The sequence below is a fragment of the Artibeus jamaicensis genome, unplaced genomic scaffold, assembly GCF_021234435.1.
Source record: "Artibeus jamaicensis isolate MK-2021 breed Jamaican fruit bat unplaced genomic scaffold, CSHL_Jam_final contig_3126, whole genome shotgun sequence".
Classification (NCBI taxonomy): domain Eukaryota; kingdom Metazoa; phylum Chordata; class Mammalia; order Chiroptera; family Phyllostomidae; genus Artibeus; species Artibeus jamaicensis.
Genome location: NW_026521723.1, coordinates 13,136,948 through 13,161,311, shown reverse-complemented (window position 1 = coordinate 13,161,311; position 24,364 = coordinate 13,136,948). Strand labels below are relative to the sequence as shown.

The 24,364-nt window shown below is 40.2% G+C and overlaps 1 protein-coding gene across 2 annotated transcripts in view; it reads left to right on the top strand.

The window, feature by feature from the left end:
- Positions 1–24,364, top strand: part of LSAMP (limbic system associated membrane protein) — a 637,805-nt gene that overhangs the window by 602,605 nt on the left and 10,836 nt on the right. Inside the window, exons 5-7 of one of the 2 annotated variants that reach the window (XM_053663163.1) lie at positions 42–162; positions 648–796; positions 7,689–7,724. In XM_053663163.1, the coding sequence (XP_053519138.1) occupies positions 42–162; positions 648–796; positions 7,689–7,724 (306 nt within the window). The remainder of the gene's footprint in view (positions 1–41; positions 163–647; positions 797–7,688; positions 7,725–24,364) is intronic. The other variant, XM_053663164.1, reaches the window with a different exon arrangement.

The following is a 24,364-nucleotide window of genomic DNA, read 5'->3' as shown; positions in this document are numbered from 1 at the left end:
CTCTGACCGTCCTGCAAACCATGTGCCTGTCCTTCCCACAGATCCTCCCACTATCACGGAATCCAAGAGTAATGAAGCCACCACAGGGCGACAAGCTTCACTCAAATGTGAGGCCTCGGCAGTGCCTGCGCCTGACTTTGAGTGGTACCGGGATGACACCAGGTACGTGTGTGTGAAATTTGCTGTGCCCCATTGCTCTGACAGGTGGACTTAAGGGCACCGCCAGGAGCCCCAATGACAAAAACAAAGCTAGCTATAATTACATAGGCCTATTCTCTTGGACTCTTTCTTTTCAAAGTCCTTCTTCAAGTGCTTCCAGGACTATAATACTTAAGGTGAAGCTTCAAAATACTCAGGTTACATGTAGAAGTGAGACAGGTGGTTCAGCGGGTAGTCTCCACCTGCATGTCTTTCTTGCTTATAGTAGAAGTCAAGCCCAAAGAAACTCATCCACCCCTGGAGTCTTCTCTGTGGACGGACGTAGATTCAGATAATATGGGATTGCACTATCAACATGAGGGATGAGCATGGAACAACAAACTCTAACCACTTCCTTTCTCTTCTTTTCCACCAATATAATGAAAACGAATTACTGTGCCAAATCTTCATCAGTGTTTCTTTTTACTGTTCTGTTTTTGAACTCTTAGGATAAACAGTGCCAATGGCCTTGAGATTAAGAGCACCGAGGGCCAGTCCTCCCTGACGGTGACCAATGTCACTGAGGAGCACTATGGCAACTATACCTGCGTGGCTGCCAACAAGCTGGGGGTCACCAATGCCAGCCTAGTCCTTTTCAGTAAGTATGCCAAAGCAGGCCCAGTTTGGGAGCATCTGGTTGATCACATTCTCCCATGGAAAGCTTAAAAATTATTATTTACCAGAGGTAAATTTATGGAAAATTCAGATTATAGTCACTGAAACAAAAATACAGGTAGGTTCTCAATCTCTATGCATAAGGCAAGTTTACACATGGGCAACTTCTCTCTCTCTCTCTCTACTCCCTGGCTTACTTTTGATAGTTGTCTTGTTCCCATTAGTTTGTTTGTAGGTCTGTTGTTTATATGCCTCTTGGGTGAGTGTCTCTTTAAGAAGCAGAGGTGATGTAACATCCTGGAATGTGGATGAGAGTTAAAAAATGGCAGTGATGAGAGTGATTAACTGATTAATATGTAGTGAGGATGGATTAGGAGCTGGGGGAACAGAGAGGCTGAAAAAAGAAAGTGTATTATTAACAACACAAGAGGAAAAATGGAACAAATGATTAAAATATGAAATCTAAAGGAGAAAAAATAGTTGCCGAAAGGCTACCAGATGACAGCAGGAAACACGTGTGGTGTATTTTTAGAAGAGAGATGGCATAGTAGGAGAGAAGGGCATTTCTGAAGACCAAGGAAGAACCTAAAGGCAGACCCAGCAGGAATCAGTTGTGGTAAGTTTTCGATGTTAGCAGGACAGCCCACCTTGGAGCCTTGCTCTGTAGCAACACGTTACAGGCGGGTGTCTGGCCCCCTGCCTTGTCAGCTGGTGGCTCTGTGCATAGCAGCAAATGCTCCCTGAGAAACACAAGTATTACAGGTGAAATTCTGGAAGATGGTAACCTGCGTAATAAGGATATGTTTATCAGAATAAGTGAAACAAACAAAAATGTTAGCACGTGCTAGGCCAGAAAGTTCATTTGGACTAAAGGAGAAAGTCCAAAGAATTTATTATTATTATTTTAGAATAACAAGCCACTAGGAGGGGATTTTTTTACACAAGTTCAATTGGAAAATCTAAAGATACTATGGCCAGGAGTGATGCCTCCATCTTACTTTATATAGTTTACAGGAGACTTTAAGGGGAAAAAAAGATTTTAGAAGAAAAATTAACTTAAGTGATAGTTCTCTTGAAATATAGTATTAAAGTCATTTTAAAATGGCTCAAAGTCCAACTCTACTTATAAGAAACAACCACAAAATATTCTCATTCATAACTTCTATTAACTGCAGTCTATAAGGGTTTGATAAGATATATCTACACAAATGCTGCATCTATATGAAGTTTAGAATTCCTATCCCTGTTTACTTGTCTTCGAAGACCAAATATCAGTGTTCTTTATTTCAGATATAGACATCAATACCTCAAGACACTTGGGAAGACATTTGTTAAAAAACGTAGTTGCCTGTTTCATTCCTGACTTTAGGAATTCCATAAATGAGGGCAGGGGGAGGAACAGCCTCAATGATGAATTTGAGGTTCTGAAAAGTCTAGCAGCATAACCTGGTTAAATAAAACAACATATACTTAACAAGAAGTGTTATAGGGTTTGGAAAAGAGAAAATCAGATGATTGGATTAGAGAAGGATTAGAACAAGTATAAATTTGCACTAAAGTACCTTTCCTTTCTATCCCACTCAGATGCACTAATGATATATTTCAAGTAATTAATAAATGATAGCTATAGACAGAGAGAGAAAGGAGAAAGGAGGGAGGATGGCATACTTGAGGAGGACAGAGAGAGGCTGGGTCAGAGGTAATGAAGAGACCGCTAGTCTGGGGTTGGTGATGAAAGGTATCGCAAGCCCCATAATAACATTTCCCTAAACACAAAAGTCCACTTAAAGGACTTTTCAAATTAAGCAAAATTAAGAAATGTCCAGCAAAACATCAAGAATCTTACAGAATTTCTATTTGTATACTGAGAATCAAGGAACTGAGCAAGTGTGTCATAATCATATTGCCCTTGACGATTCCACAGAAGTCACCCTGAGTTCCCTCGGTGAGATGTGCTCAGTGCTCTGATAAACCATGTACTGCTTCCCAGGGAGTGGCACCGCCCTCTGCAGAGCAGCCCTCTCAGGCACCAGCCCTGAAGGGAGCAGCGTGCAAAGGCAGCATGAGCATCAGCATTCAGTTTTGCATTGATTTCCCACATTATGGGAAAGTTAGGAGGTATAATAAGAAGAACAGAACAAGAAAATTCATTAGGCTCTGAGGGGAAAAGAAGCTTTTAAAATGGCCTAAAATTTGTGATTCAACTGCCCTATTTCCTAGACCCAAGGCCTAAGTATAAACATTTTAAGGGAGAAGTTCTCTGTGCTTCATATGTACGAGAATTACCTCCACCATGCCCACTCCACCACCACCAGTTAGGTTTCCCAGGTGCTTTGTTCCTACAGCTTTCATAGAGGAATCCTTGGGAATGCAGCTCTATGGCAGCCTGTTTTACACCGAGCGGAGTGGGGGCGGGACAGAACAGAGAGGAGAGGAGGGTGGGAGCAAGGGAAGGAGGGAGAGAAGAAAAGGAAAAAAATTCATCTGTGAACAGACTGCCCACCACTTAGATTCAGAGGAGGCAGAGGGTTTAATGGGAAGAAGGAAGGCACTATTGGTGGTACTTTTACACAGAGCAGGGTCAGGAGAAAAGAGGTGTTCAGGAGGGATGGCTGTGGCTGGTCCCCCTGACTGTGCTCTCTGTCCCCCTGACAGAGAGCACAGTGCAGGCAGCAGGGTGCTCTGCTGACCCAGCCAGTCCAGAGCAGATTGAGGCAGCTGGTGAGCCGCTGCCAGCCAGAGGCTGCAGCAAGTAGGAATCAGAGCCAGAGTCCTTGTGGAGTTTACGATTATCCATCTTCTTGGGTGCATCAGCACATTTTCAGTGTCCAGTGCGGTGACTTTGTGCTGACTTTTTATGCAGTGTCAATTTGCAGTCACTGACACATAGTGCCCTCCACCACACGCATATGTATACTTCTCCATTCTGTATTCAAATATTGCTCTCCAAAGGGATCAAAACAATGGACTAGAATGCAGTAATACCCTGTATTCATAGGATCTTTTTCCTAAGCCAGTGGAGGCATTTCTTTCTCATATGTCTTGTTCTCCACACATTCTAGCATTCTATTTGTCAAGAATCCATACTTCCTCAGGCAATAGATCCAACTCAGGCCTTTTATGTATTTTTCTATATCCTTGGCAAAGCATTCCCTTATATAATTTTTCTGAACACATTAATCTATTGGTACAATGTGCATGGGCAAGGAGTCAACTCCTTAGTCTTTATCAGATGGGGGAATGTGCATCACCTGTGTGAGGACTCAGTCTTCTGATGATGCCATGAGTAGTTTCACTGTCAGTATGTGTAACATAATCAGTTCTATATTCCCACAATGATGCACCCATAAAGGAGCCCTGTCTTGCTTCAGTGCTTACATTGAGTTACTTTTAAAGAAATAGGTAGGGAGGAAGAATAATAGTTTTAATATCATTACTTATCAACTGAGTACTTACAAGGTACTCTGCACATGTGCCAAACACTTAACACATATGATCTCATTTCATCATCAGGACAACCCTATTGGGTACTCGTATTTCTCCACTGTGCAAAGAAGTTGTGTTACTAAATACAACTAAGTAAGGCTGCTGGGACTTAAATCCGTGACATCTGCTTCCAGAGTCCAGGCTCCACATCAGTGTGACACTAGATTTGTGTCCATGGGGAAGTGTTAGGAGATGTATCTTTTGTTGTTTGGAGGTGAGGAGACATTTAATTTATTTCTTCATCTTTCATGTAATGAGAGGTCTTTCCACTATCATTACATCCCTTCCCACCCAGGAGCACTACTTCCGCCGCATCCCAGTTCCATTTCCAGCAACCCCCAGCAGCCTGGATTCTGAGATTAGACTGCTGGCTTTTCTTTAGCACATTGGGGTTCTGAACTGATAATTCATCCCAGTGGTCAGTGTTTGACCCTTGAGGGGAATAGTCCCACATGTTAAGGAAGGACAGTCACACTGACCAATATGTGGGTTGGTAAGGCACTGCACTACAATTTTGAGGCTGTTGAGTACAAAAGAATAAAAATACAAAGAAATCTATACTGGGTCATACCAATCAGTGTATGAGAGGTTTCTAAATATTTTCTTTAATTTTAAAAGATTATTAACTTGTAAAGCTATGCTTGATTAAATTTCAAGTACTACCTAAGCAACCTATCCCTGGAGAGAGCCCTCAGAATGAGTGTATCCTTTGCTTCTTTAGAAACCATTTTAAGTTATTATCCCAATGCTAGTTAAGATGAAGAAAAGCTTCTTAATAAGCTACTTCTGCATGCCACATAATAAAACAGTTCGAGAAGCTATTTGAACACTTACTCACATGTAATTTGAAAGACTGGCTGTAAACTACTTATAAAGGTTCTCTGTGGATACAATAGAAGACAGCTGGAAAACTAGTTTTAGTTTTAAGAACAGTGATTGAATATGCTGACTTCCAGAAAGACCATTGAACATCTGCAATACCCACTGAAAATTGTTTAAAAAGTTAATAAATTATGTATACACACACACATGCACACCTCCAATCCTCAACTCCAGCTTTCGTCATTTAGGCACTTTTAATGGAGAGGGTTTTCTTGTGACATGAAAATGCCCATATAACTATTTCTCATGGTGTTCTAGCACAATCAGTTAATAATACCTCATATCCCCATCTAGCATACAAGAAACTGAAGCTCAGAGTCAAGGGAGTTACTAAGAGCCCCACAATATAGCACTGGGGTCAACCTGAGAGTTCTGCTACCAAAACCTCCCAATCAGTTGCTAAGCTAGGTTGACCTCATCAAGTACAAGCATACCTTGTAGATATTACATGTTCGCTTCCAACCACTGCAATAAAGCAAGTATTGCAATAAAGAGAAGTAATCTTTTATGTTAGTGGAGGATCTTGCTTTCAATTTGTGAAACACATATCTATGAAGAGCAATAAAGTGAGGTACAATAAAACAAGGTAGGCCTGTGTTAGCAGCCAAAAGGCAAAAGTACATAGCACCAAGGTCCCTGCTCTTCCTGACTTTCTAATATTAAAATTGGAGAATTTCTTTTTCATTTATAAGTGACATTTACTTCACTGTAGAGGAGCTCACAAACACTGTGAAATACAGCAAAGACTATTTCAAAGACTATGAAATACAGCAAAATGAGGCATAAGAATAAGAATTAAAAGCTGATCTAAGGAACAGTAAGAATGGAATTAAGAGAATGAGAATGACTAATGGGGCATCACAGGGCTAAGATGATGATAATAGGGTGGAGCTTAGATGATAATAACAAGCTGGGAAACAGTTGAAAAGGTCATGAAAGGCGTGTGGGTGAGATGGTTCAGCAATACAAATGGTCTCGTGGAAATGAGGGCAGGGTGCATTTACCAGCTGTGAACAGTGTGATGACAAAATATTAAGCAGAGTTATTTTAACATTCTAAATAGTAATAGTAATAATAGAAATAAAATACAGTAGATAGAATATAATATGGGACCATGGTCTCCAACTGCTACGTAATGGCTGAAAGCAGTTTAGCTATTTATTTTCAAAGCTGGAAACTTAACACCAAATAACAAGTGGAGGTTTAAGCCATTTTTCTACTTGACACTTGTGTAACTAAGACACAATTGTTCACTGTGCTGTTATTGACCTGTTCCATCGTAATGCACTTAGGAAACTTTGGCATTTAAGCTACAATTTTTGGCTGATTTAGAGAAAAAGCCCACTCTACAAGGAGACTGGGTTTTCTATGTCCAGATTACTGAGTGCCAGAATTCTAAGCAAAATCTCCTCCTTAAAGCTTATGGCCAAAGATGGCAAGAAGACTAAATTTGAATATGTACATATGCTTTTCTCTTTATGGTTTTGATATTTGTTCATTTTTATTTATCATCCATCTTCAGTTAACCAAGCTGCTAAGAGGAATGTAGAATAGTGTGTGTAACTATATTACATGACAGAGTTTGGGGTAGTAAGTAAAGCACCCTATCCCTAATACACCATTCTGCCTTCCTGAAAGAGCCTCAGAAGATTTAGAGTTAAACCTGGGGTTTTGGTGAGATAACTAGAGCTTTTCAATCCTGAGCTTTGTCAGCATGTACAATTTATGCTCAGTAGCTTAGGGATGGATGGGACTGTGAGGGACAACATAAATTAAGACCCAGGCATTCGAAGGAAAAACACTGCTTATTACTCAGTAGCAAATGCATCATCAAGCAAATTTGGTTGATCAAATTTCAGGAGAGATTCTATTGCCACAAGAGGGTGAGATTAAGGAAAAGACTAAAAATAAAAATTATATCCTGACAAGAAACTTATTACCTTGGCATCATTCTTGCACGAATATCAGTAATGTGGAAGTAAAAGCCCGAGGGAAAAGTTCAATTAGTATTTCCCAAAATAAACTTTCCAGATGCTTAGCTAAAGCCGACATGACCCCGAGCACTAAGGGAGAGGAAACGCATCCTTAGCTACCATAGAGGTCCATCTGTTATGAGTCAAAGAGACCACAACCAGGATCAAAATGCATGACCTGAATGTGATCACTACTACTTTAAATACCCTCAACCCTAATCCTCCAAAAAGTCTGTAATTCTGGTAGCGGGTGTTTCCAGTGAAAGGTGGGGTCCTGTTTCTAGGCTTATCACAATAGGATGTTGTTCCCTAGTTTTTTCAAGAGGCTTTGGATTTTGTGTTACTAATAATTCTCTAATATTTTAGTGTTGGTAGGAAGAACAGACAAACACTTTATGGAAGACATAGGCATTGAAATTCATCTGTTTTATAATTGTCTGAGCAGCTAAACATGAGCAAGGTATATGTATATATATAGGTATAGGTATATATATATATAAACTCTCCATGATGCTTATTATTTTTCCCCTTCAGAGCGTGTTTTACCCACAATCCCCCACCCCATTCAAGGTCAGTATGATTTTTATCACTGTAGTTCTATTTCTGGGTCATTCTCCATCATCTATAATGTGCAAACCTTCACAAAATGAAATACATTCACAAAAGTCACACACAACTGAAATAATTTTCTTTAAACCTACAAAAGAAAGTCAATCAGTTGCTCCCATTCCAGTTGATAGGCATGTAACAGATGCATCAGCTGACTAAAGTTCAGGTTGGTCAGTAGTTGGGAAGATGATACTAAATTCAGAATGCAATTTTTTCTTCAGTTACAGGAAACCATGAACCACATATTTGGAACATGGGCAGTTAAATTCTGTAGCTCATAAAACTATGAATCCTCTCACTGACCACACTCATATGTGGAGGTTTATAGAATCTGAATCTGGAGTATTACTTGTAAAAATGAATTTATCTACTGCCTAAGGTTGAACTCAAGCATATCACAAAGATATTGCTTTTTCTTTAAATCTTGGCCAATTCAGGGGCTTTTCCTTTTAAGGATAACTATTTTAGAAAACACACAAGCAAAAAAAGACAGTCATTCTGTCTTTCTTTTCATAAAAGTTCCTACACACTCAAATTAATTTTTGCCTCCTACATCATATTTCGATGCAAGTTGCAGCTCCAACCTTCTAGCTTAAGGCTGTTTAAAGGCAAATTGGCAAATAAAATTAAAACAATACAAAAAAATCTGAAATGAAACCAGCCTACCGTTGAAATTAAATTCCAGAAAAATGATTTGCAAATAACAGTCAAAGACCTAAGAAAAAATGAAAAGTAGGCCATGCAGGGGCTAATGTGGAAAAAATAAATCCAATTAAACAAAATTATTGTATGCACTCTAAAGGAAATGTGCTCAGAATTAAAGGTAGAGAACTGCTGTTTTATTAGTTTAAAGACAGATCATGTTTCATTAACACTTGTCCAAACTAAAAATGAAGCTAGAATTGGGTGTAGCTATTCAGAGTGTCAATAATGCAATGTTTTGCATATCTATGTATTCACAGACATGCAAACTTAATTATATTTGAAATGAGGATTGCAAGGTTTTAAGGATCAATTAAACAGCTTACTAAAAGTTATTCTTAAACTTTGAGAAGGGTTCAAACTATTTTTAGAAGAACTGTTGAAAAAATTCTTCTCTAAAACATTAATGAAATCTGTTTCTTATGCCAGCCACTAAAAATAAGACTTAATATGTGCCTGTTTTTTTAGATTTGACATCAAACTTAGAATTCATGGAAAATATCCCATTTCGAATTCTTGACATACCATGATTATTTTAAGACATTCACCATCTAGAGTTGCAGAGATTGACACCATTTTATCGTGTTGCCATCTTGCAAGTATCTTGATGTGACAAACACACACATACACATTTGTTCCAATGGATAACATTTTCAAAAAAAGTGTTACATCCAAGATAAACTTTGCACTGTGTCACTTATGACTCTCAGTGTCCTTTGTAAGAGCAGTTCTATAGCTACGAACTCAAATATTTCCTCAGATCATGCTTTATGATATATGTAACATTGAACAAAATGAAGCCAGACACTATTCACCGAGGACAGCTGTGAGATATTAAAAAACAGTCTGGGTCAGTGGTGGAGCATGTGGGATTTTGTTGAACTTGATATTTTCCCACAAACTGAATTGTTGATTGGAGAATGACCCTAGGTTTGATTTTACGTTGTAGATAGACTGTAGATAGCTTCTGTAGATCCAATAGACTTAGAGAATATAGTTTATCTTACTAATACTTTGGGCTTCTGCTGGTAGAAATTGAAAAGCTGTTCATGGAGACGGGATAGCTGGTGTGAGAGGTTGGTAAGGAAAGATAGTGTCCTCTTAAATTCCTTATTCCTTACAAGGACTTTATTTTTTTCTATAAATCAAATCCCTTTTCTCCTTTTCTTTCCCATTAAGATGGCAATCCATGTGAAATGTAGTTTCTCAGGGGATTGGGGAGTACTAACTTATAGAATCCTTAACTTTTTTTACAGTGCCACTTAAGTACCCAAATATCTATGGAATGCATGCCAGCCTCACTGTGATCATAATTATATATAACACTGGATACCTTCATTTAATTAAATATCATATTTTATCATCTATGTGGAGTCCTACATTTCAGACCTAAGTGTTAAAAAGTTTATAAACTGTTGGTTGATGCAAATGGCCAGAGGATTTTGAGCCAATTACTTTCCTTAAGATGTTGCAAAAGTTAGGAGAAAGTCCCAAAGATCCTTTTCTGTCCTCCCATCATAAAGAAGAAAACTTTTCTTCCTACTTCCCAGTAGCAGCAATGCATGTATATTTTCAGCTGCTTCATTGTGAATACCTCTCACTGGAGGGTCTCCCCCCCAATCCCTTCTACATGGCCCATCGGGCTGACTGGGGAGAAAGGACGGAGTCCCAGCAGGAATGTAGCCCTACACCCTTTCAAGCTGTGATTAAACAAAAACAAGGCTCAATACGTCAAATGTATTTCCCCTGGGTTTCCTTCATCATATTGTTTGGTTTTCTGCAGTGATAATACTGGAATTACACTAAAGGATAATTTGTACTGTCTGTGGACAATCAGAAATTTTTCAAATGCCCTTTTCTGTTCTGCCAAACACAAACAAAACCAAAAAAAATCAGTGTTCTTCCCTGCTCCTAATTTAAATATATATATACATTATATATATATATATATATATATATATATATATATATATATCTTTTAAATATAATAGTGTTCCATGCTTGATCTCTTCCTGATAGGTGTTTTTCTCATTAATTTTAATTTTGGTTTATGTATTCTGAAATAAGTCCTGAATGGCATACATTTGCATAACTACCCCAGAATATATCTCTGTAGAAACTCCACTGAATTGTAAAATGAGGAAGGAGTCCACCCAGAGGGAACTTTTCTCACTTTGCTAGTCTCAAATCATTTCCCCGAGGCCTCTGGATACCAAGCTTCCTCTCGCATTGCCCATCAGGAGGAAAGTGCATCTGGAGATGCCCTTGCACTTGGGAGGACTGCGGGTTAAAAATGAGGTGAGCAAACCAGCCTCGGAAAGTTAACGTGACATGCAAGAAGAGAAAAGGACAAGGACGAACAGCATTGTCTTATTTTTATCAAGTGAAGAATTCCCTTGAGCTTGGGGCTCTCTGGGCTCCATCAGTCCATCCTTCCCTATCACAGAAACCTAAAAAAATTAATAAGTGGAATGTCTCACTTGTTTGCCTCCCATCTGATTATTTATCCCAAGTGAACAGCCTTTCCATTCACTAACCCAGTGTGGTGAGTGGGTTTGGGAAATGTTGAGATTATCTTCCACGTTCAGGCATTGCACTTGGTTTGTTCACAGCTACTTGCCATTCAATTCCTGTTTTTCCGTTGATAAAACACATTGCACATGGCTGGGTTTGCATGATTAATACAGCTGTCTAAAGCTTTCTCCGAAAACAAAACAAAACCTCCCAAAATTAAAGTTAAAAAAAATTAAAATCCAATCCACAAACAAACCAGGCTTGCAGAAATCTGAAGTCTGCTTGGTATGTTTCCTCCTGAGGGGGATCGGTGCTGTTGTGGACAGGCCTAGCAGCCGAACGGCCAGATTCTATCTGCAATAGGACAGAGGGACATACCTGCCCTCACCTGGCACTCCCAGGAATGGATTCTCAAAATCAGACTCCATGAGATGAGAAGAAAGCTGGAAGAAAAATCCTAAAATAGTCCCTGCTGTAAAGATGACTGGATAACTCCTACGGCTGTACTTATTCTCTGTAGTATATTATCCTGAGAATCAATGAGAAAATGCTTCTTTTCAGCTCCTTACTATAACTGCACTTTCACCTTGTCTAATAATGATAATAGTAATAATAGCTAACATTGATAGTGGGCTTCTCATGTGGCAGTCAAGTTTTAAGGCTTCTTGCATGTGTTAACTCAATCCCTGCAACCCTAAGAAACTAACATGTACCTTCTCCCACCTTTTTTTAAATCATCACAATACACCCAAATTCCAGTCTGCCCATCATAATACCCAGGAACATATATAAATCTATATCACATTTTAAATAAACACTATGTATGCATTTATGTTCATTAAATATGTATCTAACAAATTTAAAATTTTCATCTAACACTTTATGTAGTATAATGTTTATAATACACAATACTCAGTTACCTTAATATCCATATACTTTTACCAAGTCTATTTCCAAATATACTCCACACACAGAATGTATGCCCAACTCATGCAGAGGTTTATGGGAGAGCATTCATCTTTAAAAAACTCTCTTTAAAAAGCTCTTTAAAAAGAGCTCTCTGGCATCAGCATGTCTAATTTCACACACTTATTCAGGCTGATTTACATACACACCTCTATTAATCATGGATAATTACTAGCATTGTTCTCTTTAATTCAGTTTTCCCAACTGTGAAATGGGAAAGAAATTATTTTTTTATGCCTACAAGCTCAAAGTCATGTTTTAAATAATATATTAAAGAGAGCTTTCAAGTTCCTAGAAAGAAAGCATATTGAATTTAAAACAACCTTATTCAAATATGCATATCTCTCGTGATTTTTAAAAGTACTGATATTTAGAGATATACTTGTATCATATTATCTGGATATTAACTGGAGATAAGTTCAGCATGGCTTCCTTATAGTTTGATGTGTTATGGATTCTAGGAATAACTGAAATACCCACAGTGCTAACGAGTTTAAATATAGAAGTATCCCAAGGCCAAATAACAAATTTTTTCATCAATATTACAATATTAACTTAAGAGGAGCTGCAAGTTACACAGTTTCCTCTGGTGTGGCACACACACATCACCACCTGTCAGACTAAGTCAAAGTCAGCAGTTTAAAGAACCTGCTCCCTTTCCTGGTCAAAAGTATAAAGCATGTTCGAGGAAAGGTTTCAATTTTTATATACATCACTCCTTTCCCACTAACTGGTGCAGAGAGGGCCCTGTTTTTACTGATAGACCTGCTGTGTTGACACAAATTCACAAGAAAACCACGAGCCCTGATTAGTACACAAGAGGATAATTAAGAGTAACCCTGGGAACAACAGTCTGACCTCCTCCTGATTGTCGTAAACAACTGGGAACCAACTGGAAGAGCTATGCCAGTACTTCACCTGGAATCAATACTTCACTTGCCAATCCAGTGATTTGGACCTAACAGTGATTTAGACTCGATAGGTGCTTGTCTTTGCTGAGTCCATTTCTGTGTCTTCCTCCTCTCACCTCTCTATCCTTCCTTCTGCTATTTCTTAAACAATTCTTATTCTCCCCCTTGTTCAAATTTGCTAGCAAGAATAAATCTGAAATTTATTCACACTGTTGTTTGTGTCCAACAACAACTTGACCACGTAACCCCTCTCAGAAGGTACATTAGCTTTAAACTAAATGTCTAAAAATCCTGTGGCATCAATTTAGAAGGAGGAGAATTTTTAGTTCTTTGGACTCTTTTCTAAAGTCTTTCCTATTTTCCTGGTTTGGATCTGCCCACACCAGTCAGCCTTCCCTGGTGACTGACCTGTGCTATTGGATGGCTGTGCTATTTAGATTTCTAGATCCAGCAGGGATTTGAAGATGAATAATTTTTTGAAAACCCAAGCTCACAGTAAATTTTAATTTGATAGAAATATTTCTCTTCTATGAGCTTTATGGAAAAAAATCTGTCAAAGTAACAATTACATTTGGGGATTACGTTTAAGTAATTGACAGTCTTGTCTTTTTAATTAAAAGAAATAACTCTGCCTAAAGAGAGCTCAATGAGATTTGCAGCAGAAAATGCATTGGCGTGCTGCCCCAAAGGGTGAAAAGACCAGAATCTTGAGTGGACAGAAAATGCTGGTGCAGGTCCCTCTAGTCTTTAGAGTGCGCCCCCAGCACAGATGACTGTGGCATTTGCATCACTAAGCCATTTTGCAGGAAGGCAACCCTCTACTGTAAAGAGCATTTGTGGAAATAGCCAGGAAGGAGGTCCTTTCTGTGGGCGATTTGCTCAAAGTTCAAGATTCCTTAAATCTTGAAATGAGACTACTTAGAGTCAATAATAACAACAACAATAATAATACATGGTCTTCCAGAATTCCACCAGTCATCAGTAACAGTCTCAGCCCCTGACAAGTGTATCATAGCCCCAGAAAGTATAAACTTAAACTTCAGTCTGCCCCTTGGCTTTCTCTTTCTCATGTAAAAATCTTATTACTGGTTTGTATTTCTTAATTTTCTTCATTCTCCACATTTTTCACCATATTCATCTTGCATTACATATATACCTTTTCTTTGATATCCTTCAAATAAAACCAAAAAAAAGGTTTTGGTAGTCTTAGCTTCTAAACACTGATTATCAGTCATGCAAGCACCACGAAGCCACTACGCTCTCTTTCTGGAGGAAGCACCTACTTCTGAAGGCAGGAGACAAAACAACCCTAGCAATAACTTGCCATTTGCGGTCACTCTGAACTCACAAGTGCTTGGTGGGTACTCATCATCACAAGTCCTCGGTGGGTGTTAAATCAAAGGAGCCCTTCCATGGGGGAAAAGCCACCTTAAGTGGCCCACCTTCCTGCATCTCCCCGTGTATACTGCTGTGAAGAAACGAACCTGCCACATCGGAACACGGCAATGACATTATGACTTGGAATTCCAGGGGGAGGTGTTCGCTTGTACCCAGATGTGTGACGGGAGTAGGCAGACTGCTCACTGGGACTCCACTAAGAACTGTCAGCTTCTATCCACCATACATCAGTGGGTGTGGGGAGAGACTTTATAAGTCATTTATCATGCTTCCTAATTGGACTGTGGAGAGCCAAGCACCACCAGAGTTTACTATGCTGGTTTGCTTATCACTGTGCTGATTGTAAAAGAAAACACTTGCCACATCTCTGTAACACACCTGCATGTTTTAATACCTAAACATTACTACTAACAGAATATCTTTACTATGAATCCCTGCATCACAGCTACTCCTCTTTCCTATTTGTCTGCTCCATACTCACGACCAAGATTCTCACCTTCTAAACCTTGCAGTTTGGGTATAACTTTTCTACCTGCCTAAGAGGACATCATCTCGGGGCAACAACAGTCTACTGTGCTTTTTATTAAAAAAAAAAAAAAAAAACAGTAGGAGGACTGTGCCTCGGCTGAGTGTCCATTCTGTTTACCATCCATCCGCTGCCACCCACACAGCACCAAGCACTCCCAGCCATGTTCTATGTGGAAACCCTGCTTGGCCGTTCTAAAACGCTTCCTAAGATATGCGTGTAGATTTTGTCTGACTTGGAAGCAGGGGATATCTGCAGAGCAGAAACAGCTTAAACAAAAGAAACTAAGCACTAGCTTGCACTTCTCTCTGTTGACTAGCAAGTTAGAGAGTTCCTAGGGAGATTTGTTCTATTTTCCTCCCTGGAAGTCCAGAACACAGGTAAGTTCATCATTGGAAGTTGCTTAGCGTTGCAGTGTTGAGAAAGACGGAATGATCTTGGAGGTCAGTCTTCACTTAGAGGATTGACCCGTCTCTCTCTAACTGATTCAGTTGATAGCGTGACTTCTTATTCTGCATTTAGATGTACTCTCCACTTGCTTTTGCTTTGTACAGTTTCTTTTAGAGCTCGTGTTTTCTTTGTTATTTCTAATCATTAGGAGGAATATAAGAAAGAACCTTCATTCTTGATGGGCAGTAAAAAACATAGCTTCTGGCCCAAGTTTAATGTATTTGACAATGTTCAATATTTTGATGACACCATTCATTCACTCAAAAAAATTTTATCCTAATACTTTCTGTGTGCCAAGCTCAAAGCTGCATCTTGGGCAGGACTGTGGCAAACAAGGCAGACACAGCCTCTGCACTAACAGAGTTTGCCAGCCAGGTGGGGCAACAGATGAGGAATTAAGAAATCACAAAGAGCTTTGCTAAATTTACAATCCCTGTGTGGTGTTTGGGGAGCATGGAACAGGGGCACCTTAACTAGCCTGGTCTGGACAAAGAAGGCTTCCAGGAGGAAGTGAAATTTAAAAGGTAGAAAGGAGAAAAGGAAAAGAAGGGCAGAACTTTCCAGTATGTATAAAGGTCTAGAATCCAAAGACAGCTGAACAATATTAAGTCTAAATAATTTTAGAAATCTGAAAAAAAAACCCACAATTTTTGCCTTTTGAGTTTCTTTCTTCTTGTCATTTATATCTGGTCTGTTTTTTTTTTTAAGCCAACTGAGTTAAAGGAAAGGGGGTCAGCATTTCCACCTCTGTTAGACCTTCAGCAGAAGGAAGAGTACATCTGGCTTCACTGTGCAGGCAGGTACCAGTCCTGTCCACTGCATGGTGGGAGGCCCATTCAGGGCTAGTTTTCTGGATTCTGAGAGCCCACGATCTGGCAGGACCTCCAGAGCACAGGTGGCAAACACAAGGCCCGTGGGTTGAGTCCAGCCCTCCACTCTGTTTTATCCAGGCCTTCTACCCAGTGGCAGTGCCAAGCTCTCCCTTAACTGTTAAGGAGTAGTTACCTTTACACAGTCCTAAATTATACTCGGCCCTTTGCAGGCAACGGAGAGGCTGATGTGGCCCCCAGGGAAAATGAGTTTGACACCCCTGCTCTAGAGAAAACTTTCCATCTCTCAACAGGGAGGCTTAATGGTAAGGTTTTATTTACTTATAGAAATGATCAAGTTATAAGAAGCCAACAGTGTTTTCTAGCAGCTGCCCCAGAACCTGGCTTTGATGTTATGTTTGGAGTTACAGATGGACCCTGGCAGTCTGAATAATAAAGCCACTGAGAGGAGCCCAAAGCAGACCTGCCTTTACCAAATCCTGTGGTTAGTACAAGGCATGTGGGTCCCAGGTAAACCAGGAATATACCACTATTATTAATCCCTTACCTTCTTATTTCCAAGAGTCTTAAAGCCCCAGAGGAAATCTCATAAATTCACAGGTTATCTCTGCTTTCAAATTCCATAGGCCAGATACCTCATTTCATGTTATTTGAATGTTTTAAATTTTGAAACATGTAAAGTAAAAATGCACATCGCATGGATTAAAGGCAGTCTTGAATCCCTTAGAATGCGAATCTATAATGTATTCCAAAAACAATTTAGGATTGAGAGACAGAAAGAGATGAAGAAAAGCAGAAAGGGAGAAAATCTCTAGAGACCTACCTAAACCTATGCTTTTAATCCTTTTCAGCAAGTCAAATAAATGAAGGCACGAAAGGCTTTAAAATTCCTGTTTTTAAACACGGAAAATGATGCACCAGCCACCAGGGCTGGGAGGTAGTTCCTGATCTCACTTAATTAGGAGATAACTGGTCTTTAATTCCAACCAGGGATAAAGGGCCAGGGTACTACCCCCAGGGGTAATGGGCGCATCCCAGGCCCAAGGGCACCAGTACAGCTTTCTTAAGATAGAAACTGCATTTGGAGCCTGAATCCCTTACTGACAGCTGATTCAAATAAGTGTACTTCTGGAGTTTTTCTAACCTTAAGCAAAATTTTAGGTGGAATGGCCCAGGGAAACCCCTCTATTAAACTTAGCCTCTTGAGCATTCTCTAATACTTCAATTCATTGACTATTAAAAATTAAACCTCTCGGGCTAAATAAGAAACCCGCAGGATTTGAGATAGTGGACTTGCTCTAAGCGACTTGCGGTGGCGAGACCGCACTTCCGGGAACACGGCCTGCTGTCCCCGGCCTGCTGTCCCCGAGCAGGGCCCGCGGCTACGGCGGGCAGATCACACGCCTCCACTCTCTCTGCAGGGCAAGTACGCGAGGCCTGCAGTCAGAAGGACCTCAACCGCCCATGGAGCACATTTCTTATTACCTCACAATTTAATGCAGTTGGGACTATGTTCCTTTACAAAAATTAGCCCCCCCAACCCCGTCTGGGTTTCTATATGATACCAGGCAACTGAAAAGTGGGGGGAAAGATTCAATCTTTTGTAATAATGTCAACCCAAAGCCAAATGATCAGAAATTGATTATTAACTTCCCCCAGATGTAGAGGGTATTTTTAATGCATTGATTTGTTTTTATAAGTAGGTTTCTATTCTGATAATAAATTATTCCATAATACATTTTCATTATGGAAGAATTTGAAAATTTATGAAACTATAAAGAATAAACCGCCGATCATATAGATCATATAGAAGCTCTTTCCTCAGAGATAACTCCATTAATATGATATAAACAAATGTTTTATCTGAGTGTTTGAGCTGTCGGCGTACTGTAAAATATTCAAGTTAAACCTCCTGAACGGTTCTCTATTTCCTGCCGTCTCGGAGACGGGGCATGTTTCTGTGAACGGTTCAAGGCCATGGCAGAGGCTGGCCCCAGGCCGGGGCTGCCTCCGACTGGCCCACTCACAGCCCTTCCAGGCCCCACATCCAACCTGACTCATTTTACGAGAGATTTCCTTCCTCTGACCTAAAAGAGATTTTCCTTGTGTCATCTCCAGGATTTCCAGTAAGAATCCCCCTTTCAGATGTGGGAGCTCCTCCATTCTCTCTCTAAATTGGTATAACAACGTTTTTCCTTGTATAAATGTGTCTCTTTTTGGTTTTAATGAAATTATCTTTTATTTAAAAAAACTTTTTTTTTCTGGTTTTCTTCAGTATGGAACATTCAGGTTATAGAAGGTTGGTCCGCTAATAATGAGAATAAGGAGTGAGTCTCAATTAGTTTATTGATGTTATATGAGGAGAAATTATGACTTTGGTTTGGATTTCTTCACTCATCCAATGGGAAGTTATCACCACCTGTCCAAGGTGACCAACACTCAGGTTAATCACTCATGTCCCTGCTGTACCCGAAACAGCAGCAAACACCTGAAATCAACTCTCAGAGAAAAGGCCTTTGTATTTGAAGGTAAAGTGTAGGATCCTTTTAGGAGCCAAATCTAGCTGAGGAAGGCCAACCTCCTGTCTCAAATATTAACAATGCATTAAGACTTCTTCATTTTCCAAGCCAATCTGATCAATTCTCTTAGTAGTCACGGTAATGGTCCCATCCATGAACTAACTTAAACAACATGAATAACCTTAACCTTGCAGATTAGACCTATTTCTCTCCTTTGGCTTTTTCTTCCTAAACTAGACCTAGATTGATTACTATGATTCTTAGAGAATATTACTGTAGAAATATTAGGCATTAGGGTTTATACAACTTGAATGTAGTGTGTGGGAGAAAATAAAAAACTGAAACAATCCAAACAGAAATCACAGGCATATCTTTTTCTATGCCAAAGAAAAAATAATCATCATACTTGTAAGCTGAAGCCACTAATCCCTAAACCCTCTGAGTACAATGGAGAAGCCTCCAAGAAAGAAATTAATAAATTTCAAAGTGTGGCTTTGAAAATTGAATTAATAAAAAAGTCTCCATGTTAAGCCACTATAATAATAAAGGTTTTATTTTTCAAAACCTTGGCAAAAATATAAAACTCAGAGTACAAAACCCATAAACTCCCATGGCGCCACCTGCCCCAGGTTATGCCCTCAGCATCAGCGCGAGATGAATCTTCTCCTGTGTTTCCTCTTATTAAACTTCCTTGTGATTTTAACCCCCTTCCTCTCTCAGTTTTTCCAGGCAACTGGAGTGCAAAATCCTTTTTGAATTTAGACTCTCCCTCTTTGCTTACTCATTCTGGTCTAGAAAAAAAGGAGTGCCATTAATTACTTTAGTTCTCTAATACGTCATTTCCAAAACCTGTGGCACATCCTGAGGCTGGCCTTCCAGACAGAGCTGTGCCTTACACACAGAGGACGGACTGTTTCCTTGTTCAGATGGCTGTGGAAGGTTAAAAAACGAGCCATTTACGTCCAAGTAAAACCCCGAAATTAGAAAACCTGTGCGAACAATGCGAACCCCCACACTGTATGTGTGCCGCAAGGGGGTGGGAACGAACGCCGACAAGCAGAGGGTTGGAGGGAAGTTGTGGAGAGTCGAAGCACTGAAGACCAATCATTTCTCTCGGGGCTTGTGGTGCCCTTGTCTCCTCTCCCAGACAGAACTCAGAGCAGGCAAAATGCCAAAATTGTTCATAAACGTAAATATGAAAATTTTCTCAGGTAATTAGCGAGTTACCAAACTTTAAACTCTAGAGTTTCTAATGAATCGTTTCTCACCTTCACAATACTCACTCTAATTGAGAGAGAGAGAGATTCAGACTGAGAAAACTAGGCACACCGCGTAATAGAGAGGTAAGAGAAAAAGAGTAAATCTTCTGGCCTCTGAACAAAAAAGCAGCTTGGATTTTTATTTTCTAAGGTGTACATTTTCATCAATCACAAGGATATTCTTCAACAAAGCTCAGCTTTCCAGAAAACTTTCTACCTGCCAAGATTTTTGGACTGAAGAAAGGCCCTCCTGGCCCCACCTGGTTCTTCAAATGGCTACATTCCCCAGAACAGTTCTGCGCAGGGATTAAGGCATGGCGGTTCCAAAAGGAGACTAGAACTTTCCCCTGCCTAGAATGTTAGCTAGGGCAGCTCTTGAGGTTTTAATTGATTCATTCTCTCATTCATTCACTCCATTCATCCGTTCATTCATTCGTGCACTCGGACATTTATTCAGCCAATCTATTGGCCACTTACTCTGCTAGAGAAATACTGAGCTGAGGCTGCAGTAGTGAACAGGAAGGTATTGTCCGTGCCAGTGGGAGAGGCTGAATCAATCGGCTCTTCTTCATGCTGCAGGTTTATTTAACATGACTGGGTATAAAGATTCTGCAAGTCAAAGTCAAAGATGGTTCAGCATAAATAAATTCATCAAGACATTTCCCTTTTCTAGTATTAATTTTTCCCCATTGCCTGCTTGTACCCTCTCATCAGGAGGTAATATCTAGGCATATTAAAATAATGCTTCCAGAGAATTATAGAACTTTCCCTGTACTAGACTCCCCCAAAGTATAGCTACAGTAGATTTATGTTTTCATTTTATTATTTGGACCTGCCCTGCCATGCTTACTTGTTAAGTGTGTTTTCTAAAGCCATACGTGTGAGAAGTATCTCTGAAAGGCATAAATCATGAGTTTTAGGTATATTCTAATGAGTGTCAAGGCAATACCCACAAAAATAATATCCTTAGCAAGGCTGTTTTTCTCAAGAACCTGAGATCACCTTTACAACGGAAAAATAATTTCTAGTTGTTAAAAATTAAAATATTTTTTTCTTGTATATAACAATATGAAATACTCTTTTCTGGAGAGTAAAGTTTCAGTCCTGCTCTGACTGAAAAAAAGGAATGTTATTTTATTTTTTCCAACTACTGCCACCTGGTGGACAAAGGTGTTCCTTCTACAGTACTTAGGAGCATGTCTTAGTATTACCACAAGATGGCAGCACACAACCAGGTTTTTCAAAGAGCCAGGCACAAAAATATGATTTTTGCTCCTGAAGAGAATAATGTTCTATTCCAACAGAAGATGATAAGAAATAATAGTACCAAATAAGCACTTAATTCTCTTGTCCTAAAGGCAAATGGAATTCTGAGTCTTAATATCATTAGTATTTCATAAGCCAGTTCATTTATTACAGTAATGAGTACTTCCAAAAATTTAAATGGTAAGCTAGTTTGCTCTTTAAAAATATTTCAAGAAAATGTATATTTTTATGATTCTTATGATGTTTTTCTCATAGAGAGTAATATTTTGGCGATGCTTTTCAGTCCTTCTTTTAATGAATTATTTTTAATTGATTAGAGACCAATTAAAGAGTTCTGTTTAGAACATAGAGACTCTTACCCAGGCCTGTGCCAATGACCAGTTAACCAAAGCACATTAGTTGTTTACTTCTGACCAAGACGCTGCCTAATCAATCTGCTTCCCTATTACTTCATTGTGCTAGCTTCCCCCAGCATTTTTTTCATCTGTATTGTTGCAGTATATTTAATTTTTTTAATTTTTTGAACCTACACTGCCAGGGCTTACTTGTTAAGATACATTTTTCTCAAGCCTTGGCTGGGTTCCTCAGTTGGTTAGAGCATTGTCCCAATATGCCAAAGTCATGGGTTCGATACCCAGTCAGGGCATATACAAGAATCAACCAGTGAAAGCTTAAATAAGTGGAACAATTAATTGACATTTCTATTTGCTTCCTTTCCCTTCCTCTCTCTAAAATCAATTTTTTTTAATTTAAGATTTTTTTTCACCAAACTTTCACTGACAGTCCTTTGAAGAAGGCATGTACCACAAAACTGACACTCTTATTTATTGAGCACCTAATATGTGTCTGGCAGCATCCTCCATATAATAATTAACTTACCTAGTTGATAGCACAAATTTATAAGAAACATGTTAACTAAACTTATTTTTACAAATGATAAAACTGAGGCAGAGAAGTTACATGATTTTTTCCAGTTTGAGCAAAACTATTGGTCTCCCCCGCTGCCCAGGCTCCTGAACTACTGCTCGTGGTTATTCCGTGAGGCCTGTGGACCAGGGAAGGAACAGGGGATCCTTTACCACGTGTCCTTTACATAACGATGGTCCCATCGGGAATCCACACTCCCCGGGGGTGAAGAGCACCACTCTGTGACCTTGAAAGGTCCTTACAAATCTGAACAGTCTGTAAGTCAGAAGGCTTGACCAAAGAAAGAAGGGAAGCACCGAAGATCAGCGCCAAACTCTCCCAGTCAACACTGCATCATTTCAGCGTCCCAGTGATCACCCTAGAGGTTTATACACTCGGCCTACGCAGTCTTGATTCCATAAACCCACCAGAGGGGCGCGGGGAGAAACGGACGGGGTCCTGGCTGGGGAGCTGGGAGCCTTGAAGCACAGTCTCAGCTCAGGCTACCTGTGTGCCCCTGGGGAACCGATTCGCCTGCCTGGGCCTCGGTTTCCTCATATCGTGATGAGCGTATTCACTATCTAGTACCTTTTCAACAATTTTTAATGCAGTATGTTGATTTCAAAGAGTCCCTAAAGCAAGCATCATGAAAGAAAATGAGTGTCAGGGTGTTTCATATACAGTCGAAAGGGCAGGGATCAGTGTGGTCCACAGGGAGCCGCTGGTGTGTGTGATCTCACGAGAACCTGGCTACACATCTGGGGCGAGAGCGACATCGGTGGCCGGCTTCTGCTAAGACAGGATCAAAATTCTCCCTCCATCATTCTGTCTAGATTTTCATCCAGAATACAGTCTTTCCTTCCACAAGTACCTGACCAGCCCTTCGAGGGCAGGAGGGTGGGTGCTGGCCGGTGACTGGACTGCATCTGGAAGTCCGCCGAGAAGCATGACACAGAAAAGCTTTGACACTGGGCTTCCCATCCACCCTGCCTCCGACCAGTTCAGGGAACTGTCCCTACGAGTAGTCACACACACAGCTTGCACTTAGGAATAGCCTGGCTGACACTAGTTTTGCTAATACTGAATTACAGCAAAACGTTTTCAAGGCTCCAGACACTGAGACAATGACACTCTCCTTATACCCAACTTAAGAATTCCAGAAAACAGTATGCTATTTGAGGGCCTCTTCGTAGGACCTTCTTTGGGTGGACAAATGAAAAATCCGTAAGCGAAGGGATTAATAGATTGCACTGAACCTCAGAAACTTTGCAGACCTAATTCTGAAGATCTGGCTTCTTTGTTTGCAGTCACAGAATAAAGAATTTAGCTATTCACATTCTCTGTGGTTTTAACAGAGTCTCCAATTCTCGGTTAGGAGGATGCTTGGCATACAGTTATTCTTCTATTTCATTGATTCTAGATCTTCTGCCGTGGCCCATTGAGCATTCCATCAGGTGTGCTCCCCCGGGGGACAGTCGAGGAGGCAGCCCTGGCTCCCACCGCTCTCCCATTCCAGGGGTGCAAATGGGCAGTAATCAAAATTTCAGACAAGCGTATCTGAAACTAAAGCTGAAATGAGTGTTCTGAGGGAGAGCGGAGCGTATGACAAAGGGACTTCATTTTACCACGGAGACTGACTTCCCGGTGGAAGTTTTAACTGCGTTCTGAAGGAAGAGTGGCATTTGTAGTGGAGGTATTATTGGGCCATAGGACCTATTTCAGAGGAAGCATGGTGCCACGGAGGGGGAGGAAGGCGTGGGGTGTGGGTGGCAGAGATGCTAAACACTGATGAAGCTGGAGAGGCGAGGGGTGGGGCCATGGATGTCCTACCAAGAATGTCGGTGTTTATCCTGGAAGCCCAAGAAAGCATCCATGAGATTCAAGCTGAGCAAGGAGGTGACTAGATGTCTAGTTCAAAAGATTCTCTTTGGTTTCAGAGTGTAGTCAATTTACTTCCTCAGTCAAGGCATGTTACTCGGAGGTAATGCAAGGCTCTGTCCAGATCTTCGAGAAGAAAATTGTATCCTACAACCATGGTTTGGGTTCCTGTGTGAGACTAGGCACTCGGTCTGTCCTCAAGTTCAAAGTGGTGTCCTGTGTAGAAGTTCCATATTTACTTCTACAGTATTCTCAAAGTATTCTGGGTAAGTTGATAAGTGTACTTCAGAGGGAATACAGGTATGCGACCTAGTTGAGCTTTTACAATCCTGAGATGTATTTATACATATTGAATACCTACCTCCAGGCTCTGATCTCGGCCCCAGGGACCCCTTGGTTGACAGACAGTTGCCATTGCTGCCCTCTGAAGCACCTAATGGACGAGATAAACTCTAGACAAGCAACTAAGTCAAGGT